A 19,432-nucleotide genomic window follows, 5' to 3' on the forward strand; every position below is an offset into this window, starting at 1 on the left:
TTGGTCCTTTATTTTAATTTTAAGTGACAATTTGATATTTTATGTTTTAAAATTTCAACAATGATATCTTTTTTTATACAAAAATTAAAAAAAAAAAATTCAATCAAAACTCATAAAAGTAATTATATTCTTCAATATAAAACAAATTTCATCAAATTCGTAACGCAAATCATCAAATAAACTCATATTTTCATACTTTATTTGATATTTTTAGGAATAAAAGACTAAATCGGAAAAAAAAAAAAGATAAAGGACTAAAACGTTACTTGAAATTAAGTTAAGAGACCACATATGTAATTTAGCCTACTTTTATATTTTTCACATATTTCAAATTCTAACATTTATTATCATAAAACCAACATTTATAATCATTTGCTTGAAGGTTGCTGTTATTTAATCATTTACTTAAAGGTGTAATATATATATATATATATATATATATATATATATATATTTATGAAAATGGTCCACGTAATTTCTCATACCACTAATGATGCTTAATGTATTGTGGATCTAATGACATCATCATAATGTTCATTTTGGAGAATATTATATTGGCATTGCCTAGACCATTAATGATTGTATACACATTTTTTGCTTCATATATTGAATAAATGATATATTATATTACATCCTTTATTTCGTTTATCATTTAAAAAAAAATAGTTATTTATGATTTTTTTTTCAAATAAACTTTAGTGCATCAATTTTGAATATAAGCGTGCCCTAAAGTTTATGTCTATTTAATATTTGAAAAACAATTATGAGTGTGACCAATTTATTCTTAAATTTGTGTCTAATACTTATTGGCAGAATCATAGTGATAAACTTTTGGGAAACAAAATGATGTCAAACATGATTGTAAATTTTTCAAATGTTAGTTTAAAAATAAATTATAATAGTTTCATCACTTTTCAATTTTTTTTTTGGTATAACCACCACTTCTCAATTTTCATAGGAATAAAGTGTGTTTAGGAGGAATGCAAAATATAATATATTTTAATCACGCGTATTGAAAAAATAATTTACAAATTTAATTAGCAAAATTATGTATAAAAAAAGTAAAATATTATTCATAGAAATAAATTAACAAAATTATCATGGTGACTCAATTGATAAATAATTAAATCTTTTTTTGGTTAATAAATTAAAAAAACACCCAAAAAATTAAGTATAAATTTTAATTTCGAAAACTAACATAATTATATTAATTTACTTAATTTTGTATATATAAAAAAAGAAGAAGAAGAAGAAGAAATCAAGGTAGAAAAACTGTGGAGCACATTACTCTAGTTATCCATGTCACCATGTGTTTAATCAAGAGATTTGGAGACTTTGATTTTGTTAATTAATATTTTCTTCCTTGCATTTATATTTTTTTCCTAACTATTTATCTCTTTTTTCTTGGTTGGAATTGCATGTGGCTACATTATTTGTCACACTAATGTTAGGGACAAAAGTAAATCATATTTCTAATTATTTTGTATGAAGTTCATTGGGGATGTCTGGATGTCATTGATAACATAAGAACATATCTTAATTAAAGTAATCAAAACACAATCAATTATCTATTTCCTTTTTATCTTTCATTTTCTTCAACATGATAGGTTGAGGTGGTAAATAATATTTAAAATTATAATAAGAAAAAAAAATTAAAACAAATTAAACTTATTTAATTCTGTAACATTTTGGACGATTTTTCAAATATACTTCATAATTTTCTGTGAAACAATAAATATACCCATTAAAATATTAATGGAAGGTAAGAAAATTATCTAAAACATTAGTACATCTTAAAAACTGTAACATTTTTTTTTTAAATAGAATCAAAATTTGAACATTGAATAAGACATTTGAATCTTCAAATTTATTTTCATATTATTTGTTGATTTTTTAGACACCCTACCTTCCAAAACGTTTGAAAGTTAAATTCAAAATTTAAATGTATTTAACTGATCATTTATACAACTTTGAAATTGATATTATTTGAAATTGCATTGCCTATAATTACGATAGAACATTTAATTGATCTCATCCGCCCAATTGCAAATTATGATGATGATCATTTTTACTTAAAAAAACTAATTTTAATTGGAATCGTTCGATTTTAAATTATCAATCAAAATTAAAATTATTTGTAACTAAATCAAAATTCATCTTCTTTCCTAGACAAAAAAAGTAAAAGTGATTCATATGTCCACAAGATATGAGACATTGTGATGGAGCTAAGATGTCTTAGGAAAATATTGATTGAGGGAACAACTTGTCCTATTTTCTACTTTTGCTTTTTTCACGTCAAAATGTCTCATTTTCTCCCTACTTTGTGAGAATGATGTTTTAACATCTTTAAAAGATTCTAAAAATTGATCACCTTACTTTATACATGTGAACTTCTATTACAATAATTCATTATTTGGTCCTTACATTTTTTTTATACTTCCTACCAATTTGAAACAATGATTTTTCTATCTCTTATCCAAATTCACCTTTTTCTTTCTTGCTCCCTTTGTGAATTAAAGAGCAAAAATTATTGTCGTCTATTAATTGATGAGAATAAAATTTTTAATTAATGATATTTCCTCTTAGAATTAGACACCATTAAAAATAATAATGTAGTGTTTTCTACCGTTTTTTTGCAAGCATAGTTATTACTAGAACATATAGAGCCTTTTATTTATTTATTTTTAAATAAAGACAACATATTATCATTTGGTGTCTATTTGTTTTCAAGTTGAAAACGTGGTGGAGCATGTCAAGTCTAAAGTTACGTGTTATAACTATGCGATGATTAAAATTGATTTTGAATAATTAGTTTTTATAAAATTGATTTTTATTAAAAATAAGTTAAATGTAAAGTGATTTATATTTAGATACATTTAGATAAAAATGAGTTAAAAATTAAATTTTGATATAAAAATTATATCTCGAAAGCTCAAAATTAATTCTATGTGATATCACCCAAACATATCAAAATCGATTTTAAACTTCTAGAATTAATGTTTACTCCTCCAAACCCATAACCGAACACTCACTACATCTTGTGTATGTTTGGTTTTATGGTGATAATAATTATTTTTGACCAAATTAATTATATAACATTAATTTTGATTAAAATCAAGTTGAAAGTAATATAATTTATGTTCAGATACATTAATATAAAATTAAGTTGAATAATAAATTTGAGATTAAAAATCAATTTTAAAAACAAAATTAAAAACAAAATTAAAACTCTAAATGTAACTTCAAGTTTAAATGTAAAATCAGTTCCAAAATCAAAGTCAATTATATTAAAAAAATAATTAAACATATCAAAACTAATTCTGTATTTTTATCTCAACAATTAATTTTGTCTCTCAGTGACACTTAATATATGTTTATTTTTTATGTAAGAACAAATGCCATCACACTTTTATTATAAAGCTAAACCATGTAACTTCTTAAAAATTAGACTTAATTGCAATTTTTATCTCCCTATTTTAGCTGAATCACGAAAGTAGTCCATTCATTTTATTTCTCCCTAGTTTTAGTCTCCAAACAGAATTTTGGTCTAAAACTTGATGAAATGTCATTTTTTTGCGTTTATTTAAGTCACATCATGCTTCAAGATCTCATAGTACAATAATTATACCTTAAATCTATGATCATAAATGGTATGGTATGACTTAAAAAAATGACATTTCATCAAAATTTTGTTTGAGAGACCAAAACTGGGAATAAATAAAATAGGGGGACTGCTTTAGTAATTCAACTAAAATAAAGATATCAAAACTGCAATTAAGCCTAAAAACTATAACTAAACAACAATCTTACGTGAAAATTTGATTTTAACAAGAAGCCGTTACATACATGGAACATTTAAATTTTTAACTGTTTTTTTCTTTTTGTCTGTCATTTTTAATTGCTTTATTTCCACCCACAAAGCAAACTTCAATTCTTCGGTTTGAAGCAACAAGGTTTGAATAGACATATGATTAGAACTATGATTAAATTTCACTAAATGTTTGTGGCTATCTAATTTTAAATGAATTTGGATTCTTTTTCTTTTCATTTTCTTCTTTATGATATGAAAGAGATGAGACACAAGTGAATTTTTTATTTGCATGTAAGATTTATAAAAGTAAAATAAAGTCTCCCTTGTTTTAAAATAATTAACTTATTTATAAAAAGAAATTGTCTCAAGATAATTAATTCTTCTAATTTTCAATTAATTTTTTTAATTATATTTTTAAATTAATACTATTTACAGTATTTTTAATTCAATATATTGTACTATGCGTTTATATGCATCAATATTTAACAAAAAATAATTTAATAAAAGTAGTATTTTCTCTCTTTAATTTATACAATTTTCTTAATATATGTAAGATATCAAATTACTAAATATATCTAGCGGCATGAAAAATAATAATACACTTCTCTAAATTCTATAAAATTATATAATTTTCTACTTACAAGAAGAGACTTAATTAGTAAATTCATGTAGCTAAAGTTTTAGTCACTTTTATCTATTTTACAATTTTTTTGGTTATTGTTGAAAATAGTAAATACATTTTAAAGGTTTGATTTAATTGCAATTTTGATCTTTTTATTTTTATTAATTCATGAAATTTGTTCTTCTATTTTAAAATCTAATTGTTTTGATTTATCCTTTATTTTTTTTAACTAAAAAAAAGATGATGTGACATATTATAAATGATGTAGCATACAATCTCGTAATATAGAACCATCTAGATATCTTACCTTCAATTTTAATTTTTACGTTCATTTCTAGATTGGTATTATCCCACACAATCTATTAATGTCTCTTACAACTAGTACAATTTAAGTTGTTTTTTATTTTAGTTTTATTTGTTTTTAAACCATAATAATTTTTTTACTAAAGTGGTTTAAGCAAATTCTTATTCACATGCGCAAGGACATTGAAAGGATAAAATCTTGCTTCCTCAAAAACACGACATAAACAATTTATCATCTCATTCCAGAAGACAACATAAACAATCTGATTTTATGGGATCCATCGATAGGTTTATACTGTAAAACCGAAAATGAATATGCAGTATTTTTTTAGTAAAAGGACTACAATTAAAATTTTTACAAATTAGAAAGTCAAGTATTGTAATTAATATTACTAAATCGTTATTATTATTAAATAATAAAAGATGCATACATAACCTCTATCAACAGAATGAACAACTTGGAAATACAGAGTAATCATAGGTGTCATTAACATCCGTAGTTTCAATTACTTTGGTTCAAACAGTGTGAAATAGTGTGACTGCTCCAGAAACCTAATTAATAACTAACAAAGTTTAGCAACAACAATTAAACCTGTTGCATTACCATTATCCAGACTGAAAACTGTGATTATCCCATCTGAAAATTTTACTCCAAAACAAACTAAGTTACATAGTAAATTGAAGGCATCGATCTCTGATAATGCTGTTCAAACAACACATAATAAGGCTAACCTAGAATGCTGCTCGTATAGCTTCATCTTGATCGACAATATATATTATTAAGAGATTCTAAACTAGAATGCTGCAAGAACCACAGAGCCCAATGAAATGAAGCACCAACCAAAGCATATGTATGTTGCCCTTCAATCAATAATGATGCTTAAGGCAAGAATTACAAGGTACATGTGAAACACATATTAGCATGGAGGGAAAAAAATCTTAGAATGTCAAAAATTTATTTGGGTTATTTGGCCTTATTCAAAGCTAGATTCAACTTCTCATATCAATAACTTAGATGAAGGACAAAGAATAAACTCTCACCAAAATTTCCAAACAAATGTCATTGTACAATCTTCTCAGGAGAGTACAATACGAGATACATTATTAAACTTAAGCAGCCAACATACCAGAAGAAGCATCAGCTTCTTTGGAGTTCATGGAACAAAAAAGATCCAAGACATCAGCATGGTCACGAATGTAACGTGGGCATTTCGAGAGGAAATTTTGTGCTTCTCCATGCCTTCCTTGGTCGAAGAAGACGTTAAACATTACAAGGTACATGGATGTCGATGGAAACTTCTTTGAGGTCATTGCCTTGAGAAAGATAATGGCGTCGTCACCATTTCCACGCTTTGATATGTGTTGGATTAAGGGTTCGGTAAAAGGAGGGAATCCATGGGTTCTCATTAAACCCAAAATATTTAAGGCATCTGCAAATCCTCCTTGAGTCAATAATTTAGTTACCAGCAGCTTGTAAGTAGAATGACGAGGCTTTAACTCTTTTTCGTTCACCCATTGACTAAGAACCTTGCTCGCATCTTTCGCTCTATTCATTTGGCAATATGAATTCATTAACAAATCAAAAGTATAGCCCGCAGATGCAACTCCCTCTTTTTCAACCATCTCTTTGAAAGATTCAAAAGCCTTATCAAGGTTCCCACCAACACAATGCCCCTCAACTAAAGAGTTCCACAACTTGTGATCTGGATTAGACCCAGATTCCTCAATTCTATTCACAAACTCATTAGCTTGTTCCTTTTTACCGGTAGCACCGAGTCGATATGCAATTTTACTACGCAAGCTACCACTAGCAACAAACCCGTAATCTTCCATTTCTTTCAAAACCTTATTCCACTCACCAATCTTACCGACACTGGTTAAAGACTTCAGTACAGCATCAGCTACAGAATCTGTCAAAGCATTACCATTTCCAGTAAAAACCTTTAAAACCCTAGAAAACAAATCCATATCCAACTCCTTAGAAGAAACAACCTTTTTCAACAGAAAAGTACCACATGGCGGCGAAGGCTTGTCATCACCAGCCATAGCAAACTCATATAACTCAACAGCATCCTTAATCATTCTCCTCTTACAAAACCGTCCCAAAACCTTAACAAAGGTTTCCACTTCCATCTCAAATCCAGCATTCCTCATATCACCAACAAGCTTCCAAAACCTATCAATCGAATCCTCCCTTCCCAGAACCCTCGCCATTGCATTATAAGTACATCCATCATGCTTAAAAACTTCACTCTCCTCCACCCACCTGAAAAATATCAATGCCTTATTCGGTTCCGAACCTAAACTCTCCAAAACCATCTTAACCAATTCACTATCAAACCCAACATTCAAATCCCTAATTTGCCCCTCAACCTCATCACTCCAAACATTGTTCCTCACAATCCTACACAAACTAGAAAACTTCCTCTCAACAGTATCGTTATCAAACAATTCCTTCAACTTCACAACATCACCATCCATTCCACTTTTTTCAAAAAACCCCAACACTCTCTCCCAAACCCATTTCGAAACACCGTAACCCTTTTTCTTCATAACACTAACCAAATCCCAAAACTCTTCAACAACTCCATTCGTTCCCAAAACGCACAACATCGCGTTATAAGATTTTGAGCTCAACCTTTCCGGATGATTTTCCAATACCCATTTGAAGAATCTCCGCGCCGAATCGGGGTCAGATTCGAACTTCCCCAAAACTGCGTTAACCGCGTCGTGATTAATCGAAACGCGATTCGAATCGAGGTGTTTGTTAACATCGTTAAGATCTCCGGTTTTCGAGAATATTTCGACGATGACGGAGTGATCGGGTTCAACGTTTGCGAGAACGGGTTCGGAAGAGAAATGGCGAAAATTAGGGTTTATAGTGAATTTGGAATTGGAATGATTGGTGTTGAAACGATGTGGAATGGAAGAGAAAGAGCGAAGTACCTGAGGTTGATTGGGAATGTTGTGGTGAGTGCGAAGAAGAAGATGAAGAATTCGCCATTGTTGATGTTTCATTGCTGAATCGAAAGATTGAGATTTGAAATATGAAAAGAAATGGAGTGAGATTTTTGAGCGAGAAGAAGAGAGAGAGGGGAATGAAAATAGGGTTTTAGGTATTATTTTTACTTTTTCTGTGGATTTTTGTTTTTTGTTTGGGCCTTTTGAATTTGGACTTGGAACATACTTCTACTGCAAGAGAAATACCAGCACCCCTACTTAAATTTTCCACTCCATCCCAATGAAAAATACTATTTTGTCTTTTTTTATTATATATAAAACACTTACAAAAATTTATCACTTAATTATTCATCCTCTCTTTCAAAACTTACAAAAATTTACTTTATCATTCGAAAATTTTCAAACTTTCGAAATATAAAAAAATGAATTTTTTTTATATTTTCGAAACTTTTGATAAATCTAAAATTTTTGAAATGTATTTTTCTAGAATTCATCAAAAAATTTGAAACTTTTGATCAATTTGAAAGTTTTGAAACGTAATTTTCTAGTTTTTATAAAAACATTCGAAACTTTTGAAATCTATGAAACATAATTTCTCATATTTTCGAAGATCTCCATTAATTCGAAACTTTTGAAGCATAAATTTCCAGAATACATCAAAATGTTCGAAGTAATATATTTTCAAAAATTTCAAAAAATTTGAAAGTTTCGAAAGTTTCAATTTATATGAAATTTTGGAAATGTAAATAAATATTTTAAAAATAATTAAAATTTGTTTTGTTAAAATGATTTATGATATTATTATTAATTAAATTTAGTATACTTTAGATTCTACAGAAAAATTCACCACCGATTAGATATTATTACTAATAATTCACCATAGATGAAATTTGTATTATAGACATATGTTGATGTTTTATTTGAAATACATTTTGAAGGTATTTCTCTCTCGATAAGCTGTATTTGAATGGGCAAAAAATATTGGAAGGAAAAATTAAATTTTAATTGTTACCATTCAATTTGATAAAGCAATCAGAAAGAGAGGAAGAAAAGACAAATTAATTTTGGAATACGAAAAAGGTCGAAGATATAAATCAAAATTAACAGTAACTTGTTCTCACAAGAAAAAATGTTCATTTAAACTCATATGTATATTGTTGAGTATCGATGAAGGATGGAAAATTAGTGTTCGTTGTGGAACACGCACACAATCATGATTTAGCGGATACTTTAACCGGTCATTGATATTTTGGGGCGTTTAAATGAAGAAGAGAGAAAGTTTGTCAATGACATGACAAAGTATAAGCTTGCATCAAGATTCATTTTGAATGCTTTGAAAGAGATAAATAAAGACAATTTCACAATTCCCAGTCAAATATATAAAACAAGAAGAAGTTATCGATCATCGTTGAGAGGTTCGTACACATAAATGCAGCATCTATTGAAGTTAATACAAAAAGAAAATTATGTGCATTGGACAAGAAGACGGGAGAATTTAGATGTTCTGAGAGACATATTTTGGATGCATCCTGATTGTATAAAGTTGTTAAACACATTTTATTTTATTTTGATATGTCATAGCACATACAAAACAAATAGATATCGGTTATCATCACTAGAAATTGTCGGTGTCACAGCTACTAGTTTGATATTTTCGATTGTGTTTGCTTACTTGGAACAAGAGCGACAAGATAACTTCATCTGAGCATTTGAAAAGGTAAGACAGTTGTTCGTCTCTAAGAATTTAATTTTTAAAGTTATTGTGACTGATAGAGATCTTGCCATGTCATTTGCTATGTCATTTGCTATGTCATTTATATTGAAAAAAAAGTTGGAGCAAGATGCAAACAATATCTAAAAAATGATAGACAAGATGAAGTAATGGATTTATGGAAAAAAAAAATTGTACTTCGACTAGTAGGAGTATGTTGAGGCCTCTCATGGATCTCCAAAGAAACCATCTCAAGATCTGTAAAGCAATTATCTCAACGTTCTGCAAATCAATCAGCACAGTGTTCTGCAAGGCAATCATCTCAAGAAACTGTAAGACAACCATCTAAGATACATTTTCCTACTTTTATACATCAGTATATTGAAGACATAATAGATGTTGTGCCTGATGAAAACTGTGGGTTTCGTGTAGTTGCAACATTGTTAGGTTGGACCGAAGAATCTTGGCCTTTAGTTTGAACACAATTGGATAAAGATATCAATCGACATCAATGCCTTTATTCCACTATTTTTGATGACAATGTTGAATCAGTATGGAACTCATTGAAAATTTCAAGATTGGGTGCTCAAGGAAAAAATAAGTGGATGACTATATCAGACTTGTGTTACGTGATAGCAACACGACGTAATGTCATATTGGTGTCGTTGTCTTGTAATCTGAATATGACATTATTTTCGCTAAACAAAACACCATCAAAAGACTTTTCTCTTATCTCTTTACTAGCAATTGGATTCGTCAATGAAAATCATTAAGTACATGTAAAATTTATGATTGGTAGTATTGTTTAATAAATTAATGTTTAATATTTTGTTGTTCAGATAAATTAATGTTTAATATTTTTTCGTTCAGATCAAATTGAAGTTTGATTGTCTTTTGTCACCTACCTCACAAAAATGGAGAGACTTTAGTAGTGATTGTACAAATACATGGGAAATAGCTTATGCATGACATATTAAGTATTGGGAACACATTGATCCATCATTTATCAAATTATCTTGTATTTCATTAAATGAAGATTAGAATATATGTTTGACCATTTAATCATTTACTTATTAGAATGTATTATATAAAGTTGAATGTATGTATTTTTTGGTAACGAGTTAAAGTTGAACATGTGGATTAACTCAAAATAAAAATTCATAGATCACACAAAGTATTAAAATAGAAATTCATGTTCAATATTTATCATACATAACACAATCACTAATCGTCTCCTGAGAACACAATCGTTAATCGTCACTAATAGAAATACTTATGTTTATTTAAATAAACAATTAATTAAATATAATGAAAAAATATACTACATATAATAAATACTTATTCTTAATTAATTAATTAAAATATATCTCTTTTTCCCATATCCTCCGAGCCACGTGGTGTTCATATTGTGTCAACACAGATGTCACCACTGGTCCTCCGGGGAATTTGGGTTGCTGATCCTAGTTAGCCTCGTCAACACCCAGGTCAGCCTCATCAACATCATTATGCATATGCTCTTCTTTAGCATACTACTCCTCAACCTGCTCCATTTGTGCAGGCTCAGGGACATCCTCCTCCATCTGTGTAGCTCAGCGATATCATCCTAAACATCCTGTCTACGATGGTGTTGCCTAATTGGACGGTTTGCTTCATTATGTCGTTTGTTTGATGTCGTAGGTGAAATTCTCTTTGCTCCATCACCATTATCATCTCTCACGCTTCTGGAAATATTGTGAATAATTTGACCAAAGGCACTTCTGATTCTAGGCACTGCAATATATCAAAATATCAATAGTAAATAAAATAGAGAAAAAAAAATTAAAGAAAACAAATTTAGTTTTAGAACTTTCAGATTTGTTCCAAATTTTCGAAACCAGTTTTGTAACTTTCATTGAATGCCAAACTTCTGAATCTATTTCGAAACTTTCCATGACTTCCAAAGTTTTGAAACCTTTGAAACATTCGAATGTTTCATATTTTTGAAAAAGATGTGTTTCAAATGTTTCATATTTTTGAAAAACATGTGTTTCGAAAGTTTCATGTTGTTAGAAACTTCTGAAAATTTTAAAAATTCTAGAAAAAATGTACTTCGAAAGTTTCAAGTTGTTAGAAACTTTCGAAAATTTGAAGGATCTAGAAGAAATTTCATTTCGAAAGTTTCATGTTGATAGAAACTTTCAAAATTCTAAAAAAATTTCGTAATGGCCTCGAATTAGAGTTCCCACAATCCATGAATCACGTATTCGAAAACATCATTAGGCATTTGATTTTGGAAAATTATACCATGTACCCCACACTTATACTCCTACCACATATTCTATACAAACTATCAATTTTACCCCTTTTCATTTTTATCTTTTTATAAAAAAATAAAAAATAAAAAAAAATAAAAAAAAATCATCCCAATAAATTTAAGAGAACTTCAAAAAAAGTTTTTCGGAATACATTTTTTTTAATAAAATTTCAACTTTGTACGGGAAAACTTGAAAATCGATTTTCAGTACACAAAATTCGAATTTTCAAAAATACATGTGTAAAAATTTTCTGGTACACAAAAAACATAGTGTGTACCAGAAAACTTGGAAAAAAAATCAAGTACACAAAGCTTATGGTTTAAACTCTAGGGTTTAAACTCTGAATCCTATCAAAACACATTTGTGTACCAGAAAACTTGAAAACAGTTTTTCAATACACAAAATCAAATTCTTTAAAACACATGAGTTTCCAGGAAAAAAAAAATTAAATTTTTCGGAACTAAGTTGAATTTAGTTAGGGTAAAAAAAAAATATTTTTTTTTTTGAAAAAATTATATATTTTGTATAAAATATAGAGTAAAAATATAAATGTGGGATTACAGGATATAACTTTCTTGATTTTGATCAAATATTTCACCAAATTATATACTGTAATTTATATTTTATATTTTATAATTTAAAATACTGAATTTGAACATGAAAGGGTAAATCTTAATCGAATATTAACCGATGTCTGCGTAAATGCAGACTATACAACTACATTATGTTTGATCCAATGGGCTCCTCCACCTTTTGCAAGAAAAGTTATAAGTGTACCCCCACATTTGTATATCTGTACTTCTAATTAAATATGATTTTTACACTAATACCCGTCAATACATTCTCTCATGGAAAGGATTATATAACATTTCCTAAATTACCATTTTCGTCTCTAAAAGTGTAAGACATTGTCATTTTAGAACTTGATTCACTGTCAAAATAGTTTATGACCATTATGATGTTAGGGACTAATTAATTGACTTTTTGATAATGTGATTACAAATTTGAATTTTTGACTTAGTCAATGATTAAAACGACAATGTCCTACATTTTTAAGGATTAAAATGATGGTTTACTCTATAACATAATTAGCATTAAACTCCAATTATTTGATCTAGTAGTAAAATTTTAGACATTAAATTTATATTTTGTGGTTTGAACTCTGCTAGTGTCATTGAAAATGGACAAATGTAAAATCATTTGTTAGTACTACTAAAGGTCTTTTCTACTTTGGATTGGGCATTATTCTACACTTTAAATTTATCGTTAAAAAAGATGATTAGTTTAGAACCATGGCATTTATAGTAAAAATATTTAAGGCAAAATTAAATTCTATTTTTAAATGTATATAAAGGGTTATTTAACATTATTAGTCTTGAACCATTACATATATAATTTAATTTATATATACTTGTACAAAGTTTTTACATTGTTGATTAATCACAATTGTTAAATTATTAGTAATGTTTGATTTTTGTCATAATTACTTAGAAAATAACTCACATGATTGGTTATGATTTATCGATTGTGTAAAACTTTTTACATTGACAGTGCATAAAAATTAAATTCTTACATATATTTACTTGTTTCTTGAAATATTATTTGATACTTTTATATATTAAGATTCACATAACTTGCCATAATATTATTTTGCTTTAACAGGATTCAATCCATCAAATGTTTTTTCTATTTGGAACATGACATTTGGATGAAATTAGAGGAATAAGGAGCTCGAAGTCAAGAAACTAAAACTAAAAAAAAGTAGAGATTTAGAAGTAGTTATAAGGTACAAAAAGCATGTTTGTTGTTTACATAAAGAACAAAGCATTACTTAAGCATCGTTTTTTAACTCAGTTCTATAAACATTTCATTATCAATATATAATATCATCTGATTGTTGAATAATAGAGCTGAAAAAAGGTCAGATTGCAGGAATAAAATGGAGCCACATGTGACTCAAAATCTAGAAACTCAAAATTCATCTCCAAAAAGGTTAGTAATAATAATTTTATATATCAAAAGTTTAGAATGTATTTTAAAGGATTTGAGATATCTTTGGGTGATAGGAAATTAATAATGAGATTTTTGAGGGAAAAAATAATAATTTTTGAGATAAGTAAAAAATTATAAATTTTGGTAGAAATTAAAAATATAATTTAATAAATTTTTCTCTTTTGATATTTTGTCTTGTTTGTTATAAGGCTATTGGATAAGGTTGCAGTTATAACTGGTGGTGCAAGAGGAATAGGTGCAGCCACAGCAAAACTATTTGCAGAAAATGGTGCACATGTAATCATAGCTGATGTTCTAGATGATGAAGGTACGAAAGTTGCTGAATTAATTGGTGGCCTCTACATACATTGTGATGTGTCCAAAGAATCAGATATTGAATCAGCAATTAACCTTTCAATATCATGGAAAGGACATTTAGATATAATGTTCAACAATGCTGGAATTGCTGGCTATGAAGGAAGAAGCATAACAACTATTGACATGGAAAAACTATCTCATTTACTTTCAATTAATCTCTTTGGAACTATACATGGAATCAAACATGCTTCAAAAGCAATGATCAAAGGTAAAAAAAAAATAGTTTTTAATATTTTTTAGTTTATGTATACTATTTTTTTATTTAAGTCTATGCAAAAGTATTTTTTTATTTTAGTTCATACATAAATAGGCTAAATACCACTCGTGATCCCCTTAATTTAATTTCAGTTAATATTTTAATCATTTATCTTTTTTTTTTCGATTTGGTCTTTTATTTTAATTTTCAGTGACAATTTAATATTTTATGTTTTAAAATATCAACAATATTATCCTTATTTTTTGCAAAAATTCAAAACATTTATAAAAAATTTCAAACAAAACTCATAAAACTAATTATCATCCTCAATATAATGTAATTTCATCAAATTGATAACTTAAATCTTTAAATAGACTCATGTTTTCGTCTCCAACAACATGAAATAAAGAATGAAAAATATGAGTTTATTTGAAGATTTGAGTTACGAATTTGATTAAATTTGTTTTATATTACAAAATATAATTAATATAATGGATTTTGTTTGAAAATTTTGATGAATTTTTGTAAAAAAAAGGACAACATTGTTGACATTTTAAAACATAAAAGATCAAATTGTCACTTAAAATTAAAATAAAGGACCAAATTGCGAAGAAAAAAAAAAGATAAAGGACTAAAACGTTAACTGAAATTAAATTAAGGGATCACAAGTGGTATTTAGTCTACATAAATATACATATTTTTATTTTAGTCCTTTTAAAATTTATTCGAGTCAAAATCGATCCTGTAATATTTAATATTAGTCTCCGAAAATAAGAATTATAGAAACCAATTTCAGTATGAAATTTTTTTTGCAAGGATCAAAACGAAACATTAATGACCAAAAGCAAAAATTAGTATATTTTAAAAATAAAATTGGAAAAGAAAGAAATTTTATTAATCAGAACGATACCAATGACCATTTTACAACTATTTTAAAAAAATAATTATTTACGAGAACTAAAATAATTTTATTTTGCAGAGACTAAAATAAAAAAAATAATATATTTACGAGAACTAAAAAGCATATTTCAACTAAAATTTTATTAATAAAAATTTATATCTGTTATTGTTACTTTTTTTTATCATCAACAAATTTTTATTTTTTTCATAAAAAAAATGATGAAAGGTAAAAAAGGAGGTTCAATTATATGTACTTCAAGTACAGCTTCAATAATGGGTGGATATGCATCACATGCTTATACAATGTCAAAAGCAGCAATGGATGGATTAATGAGAAGTTGTGCTTGTGAATTAGGAGTACATTTAATTAGGGTTAATTGCATTTCACCACATGGTGTTCCTTCTGAAATGCTACTTAATGCTTTTAAGTGTTTTGGTAAAGTTGATATTACTTGTGAAGAATTAAGTGAGTTTATTGGGAAGAAAGCAAGTTTGCTTAAAGGAAGAGGTGCAACTATTGAAGATGTTTCACAAGCTGCTCTGTTTTTGGCTAGTGATGAATCTGGATTTATAACTGCTCATAATCTTTTTGTTGATGGAGGGATTACATCTGCTAATAGTCTTAACAGTTTCATCTACCAAGATCCTAAATGAAGAGAAAATTAATGACAATTAATAAAGTGAAAAGTAGGTTGTTTTTAAATTGGAGTTGATGCTCTAAAATTGCCTATTATATGATATAATAGTTCTTTTCTTTTCTTTAAGATATTCAATAGATGAGAATAATATATAGTTGCATTATTTGGGGTGCTTTGCAATATCTTGAAATTTAGATTTATTATTTTGTAATTTTATTTGGTCATTACTCTAACAATTTGGCATTTTGACAAATGTTTGTTAATATCTCCCAATTTGGTTTCATCTTAGTTATATGATTGGTGTCATCAATTTTGCAACTGACGTCATGCAACCTTGTGTTTACAGAAATAGAAACATAAAACAAATGTTATTTATAACATATGATAGAGTCCCACAAAGAACTCCAACAATCAACGAATTGATTTCTCATCTTTGAATAAATCACTCAAAAACACAAGTTAAATGATAATATAATCAGAATAAGTTATTTATTAACTGTTTGATTATCTTCAAAACAATAATTAAGAATTTTGCTCAACAAAATCATTCCCCTATGAACTTTAAAATACAATTCAAAAGATATTTGGATCCAACTCATCTTATTTAGATAACACAAAACTATCAAGTGATGATCATTATCCAAGTACGTGTGTATAGTAAATTTTTGGAGTGATGTTGTGTTCAAGAAGAATTATGTTCAAAATCATCAAAACACTTTTAATGTGAAAGCTCATTTACATATGATGAGGTTAGAACGATACATTCAAATATTGTTGTAAGTGATATGATTATATACATCTCAATGTTACTCATGACTTGGAGGTGTTGGGAAATATTTTTGAAGATAAAACAAAGAAACAAAACGCGATAAAGATTATATATTTGCATAATTGTTCTACGGTTATAAGTCTATTACAAAAGTGACTTCTAAAGAAAAAATCAAAAGGAATATATAGAAGAAATTCAGTTAAACCTAAAAAAATATTTTTTTTGTTATTAATTTTCTTAGGTAAGGTTCTTTAATTTTTTTTAATGAATTTTTAGCTTATAAAAAATATATAACAAAAAGTACTTGATTATTCTAATATATATTTTATTGATTAATGAATTAAGCGAAAACTACATCATAGTACTCTTGTTGTTGAAACAAAGAGTTATTCACAAGACTCCTAATATAGAAGGAGCAATTAACAAAATTGCAAACACAAATTAGAGCACCTTTTTATACATAATGCTCTAGAAAACAAGAAAATAAAATAAAATAAAACAAAAACTGAGTGAAACTACATGATTAGGATCCTTTCAGCTTAATTAATTGGATCAGTTTTTGTTCATGCCAGTTGCATTCTTCACAGCATCAGCAGCTCCTTGTGCTGATGCCTTTATCTGCTGACCAGCCTACATCAAATAAAATAAAAATATTTACTCAAGTGGGTCAAATATATAATAAATATAAAATAGCTAAATATATTTTTAATTCTATAAATTTTCAACTTTAGTCTACTAAAAAAATAATTAATGTATACTTTATAAAAAATGTGGTGCTTATAGTCTTTACCCATCCGTTTTAATAAAACAATCCATGTAAAAAATCTGTATTTATAAAAATGATATTAAAAATTGATAAATTTTTCATAAGATTAAAATCAATCAATGAATATTTTATAGAAACTTAAAAACATTTTTAACCATAAAGTAAAATTAAATATAATCCGTAATTAATCATATGAGTGAATTTCTTAAATTCACACCATAAAAAAGCATCTAAGTTGATGAATTGAAAATTCAAACCTCTTGCATGGTTTCTTTTGCAGACTGTGCAGCATTGCTAGCCATGTCCATTAAGTTGCTAGTCTTCTCCTGAAATACATTAGGAACATATAGAATTCTATGTCATTTCATTACATTTAAGTAATTTAAAAACACTCAATAAAAAAAAAGTAATGTAAAAACACAATCTTGAAAAAATTGCAAAATGATTTTTAAATGAGTTTGTGATTGATATAAAGACTATTTTACAAAAGTCGTCAAATTATTGATAGTTGATATGTAACGACAAGTTTAAAATTTTCAATCCATAAATCGATCACTAAATAAATAAATAATTAAATAGATTTTTTTTTTTGTATTGAATGAGTTAATCATTACTATAAAAATAAAAAATTAAAATTGATCGAGTAATTTTTCCTATCTCCAAAATTATTTCAAATGTACACTTTTAAAAAATACAACTATACTTTTGAACAAATTATACTTTGTTTAAAAGTACAGGACAACACAAATTTGAGAGAAGATTAAGCATACCTGAGCTTGGCCCTGGGCCTGTCCAGCTTCATAGCTCATCTTCTGGGGGTCCATCTTAAAAATTGTAATGAAATGAATGAATTGAAAATTAAGAATAGTTAAGGAAGCAGTTTAAGTTTGAGATGTAGCTTAACTTTCTTACACTATTGATATTTATATATGAGTTCCACAAAGAATTACATTGCTTGAGCTTTTAGTTACCACATGTTTAGAGGGCCACGTGTAATCTTAATATGGTATTTGATTTTGAGGGGTTCTTGTAATATGCTATTTTGTAGGAGAGACCTTTAAACCGGTTGACCAGGAAAGATACGTGGAGGATAAAGTGTTACTAATCTCATGTAACTAGATGGTTGCTAATATTATGTATGGACAAAAAATTTCTTTTAAAATATATTCATTAATTTAAAAAGAGAAAAATTATATTGATCAAGAACATTACGCTTTATTCTGTTGACTAAATCATTCATATTATGTTAAATTGAGAGTTTATTTATTTAATCTACAAATGTTTATAATAATTGGATTCGATTTTTAATGAGGTTTAGATAGAAATCATAAATTTAAGTTAAAATTAGTTGACTCGAATTGAACTTGGCTCAGTTCGACTTATTTGTTAAGAAATTGTTCGATTTGAAATCTCACTCGAGTTCAATATGAACATTTTATTTTATATTAAACTCAATTTGATTTAAGTTCACGAACAATTATGTTGAACTACGTTAGTTCAAATCACATAATTCAAAGGTAAAATTTATTAAATTTTTTATCTTTTAAATCAGTAATTTAATTGTAAGTTTTAGATAAAATAATTGTATTAAAAAATATAAATGCAAATTAAATATTTGAAAAATTTCCTACTTTTAACAACATCAAAACTAATAATCATTATTATTAATCTTCAAATAAATTATATGTTTGTTTTACATAATCTTCAACTAAATAGAATAAACAGGTAACACACAATTTTATCCCAAAAATCTAATTATTACAAACATATTATGATATCATATTATGATGATGGTGAAAAGTATAACTAATTGTTGATAACATGTACAAGATCCTTCTGACAAGAGTTACACGAGAGATACTAGTATGTGAATAAAGTAGGTAAGAAATTATTACAACAAGAGAGTGAAGAGACGTTCCACTTATATTTCCTTTACTTATACCAAATTAAGTAGGTCTATTACTTCTGAAATCTTTAACAATTTTACCAAAAATTGATAGCACTCAAAAGTTTAATGTTTTCGTCATATATATTTGTTGGGATATATATTTGTTGGGATGTCTTTACAAAATTATGGTATTTTTGATGGTG

General features: G+C 27.3%; 3 protein-coding genes across 4 annotated transcripts; 1 reads left to right on the forward strand and 2 right to left on the reverse strand.

Annotated features, from left to right (window-relative positions):
- Positions 1–5,201: 5,201 nt before the first annotated feature.
- On the reverse strand, positions 5,202–7,892 carry LOC101490236 (pentatricopeptide repeat-containing protein At3g02490, mitochondrial-like). The gene has a single exon (XM_004491708.4). The coding sequence runs from the start codon at positions 7,752–7,754 to the stop codon at positions 5,847–5,849; it is 1,908 nt and encodes a 635-aa protein (XP_004491765.1). The 5' UTR covers positions 7,755–7,892; the 3' UTR covers positions 5,202–5,846.
- Positions 7,893–13,543: 5,651 nt separating this feature from the next.
- On the forward strand, positions 13,544–16,098 carry LOC101490555 (short-chain dehydrogenase reductase ATA1). 2 transcript variants are annotated; one of them, XM_073365910.1, is made up of 4 exons: positions 13,544–13,694; positions 13,904–14,022; positions 14,134–14,280; positions 15,395–16,098. In XM_073365910.1, the coding sequence occupies exons 1-4, from the start codon at positions 13,642–13,644 to the stop codon at positions 15,820–15,822; spliced, it is 747 nt and encodes a 248-aa protein (XP_073222011.1). In that variant the 5' UTR covers positions 13,544–13,641; the 3' UTR covers positions 15,823–16,098. The 2 variants fall into 2 exon arrangements, with proteins under 2 accessions (XP_073222011.1, XP_004491766.1); XM_004491709.4 differs by having other exon boundaries at positions 13,904–14,280.
- A 785-nt stretch (positions 16,099–16,883) lies between these two features.
- LOC101491103 (stress-induced protein KIN2-like) lies at positions 16,884–18,268 on the reverse strand. Its single transcript, XM_004491711.4, has 3 exons — positions 18,112–18,268; positions 17,599–17,667; positions 16,884–17,205 (listed from the first exon to the last, which is right to left on the reverse strand). The coding sequence occupies exons 1-3, from the start codon at positions 18,163–18,165 to the stop codon at positions 17,128–17,130; spliced, it is 201 nt and encodes a 66-aa protein (XP_004491768.1). The 5' UTR covers positions 18,166–18,268; the 3' UTR covers positions 16,884–17,127.
- Positions 18,269–19,432: the final 1,164 nt, after the last annotated feature.

This window comes from Cicer arietinum, chromosome 3, assembly GCF_000331145.2.
Source record: "Cicer arietinum cultivar CDC Frontier isolate Library 1 chromosome 3, Cicar.CDCFrontier_v2.0, whole genome shotgun sequence".
Taxonomy (NCBI): Eukaryota; Viridiplantae; Streptophyta; class Magnoliopsida; order Fabales; family Fabaceae; genus Cicer; species Cicer arietinum.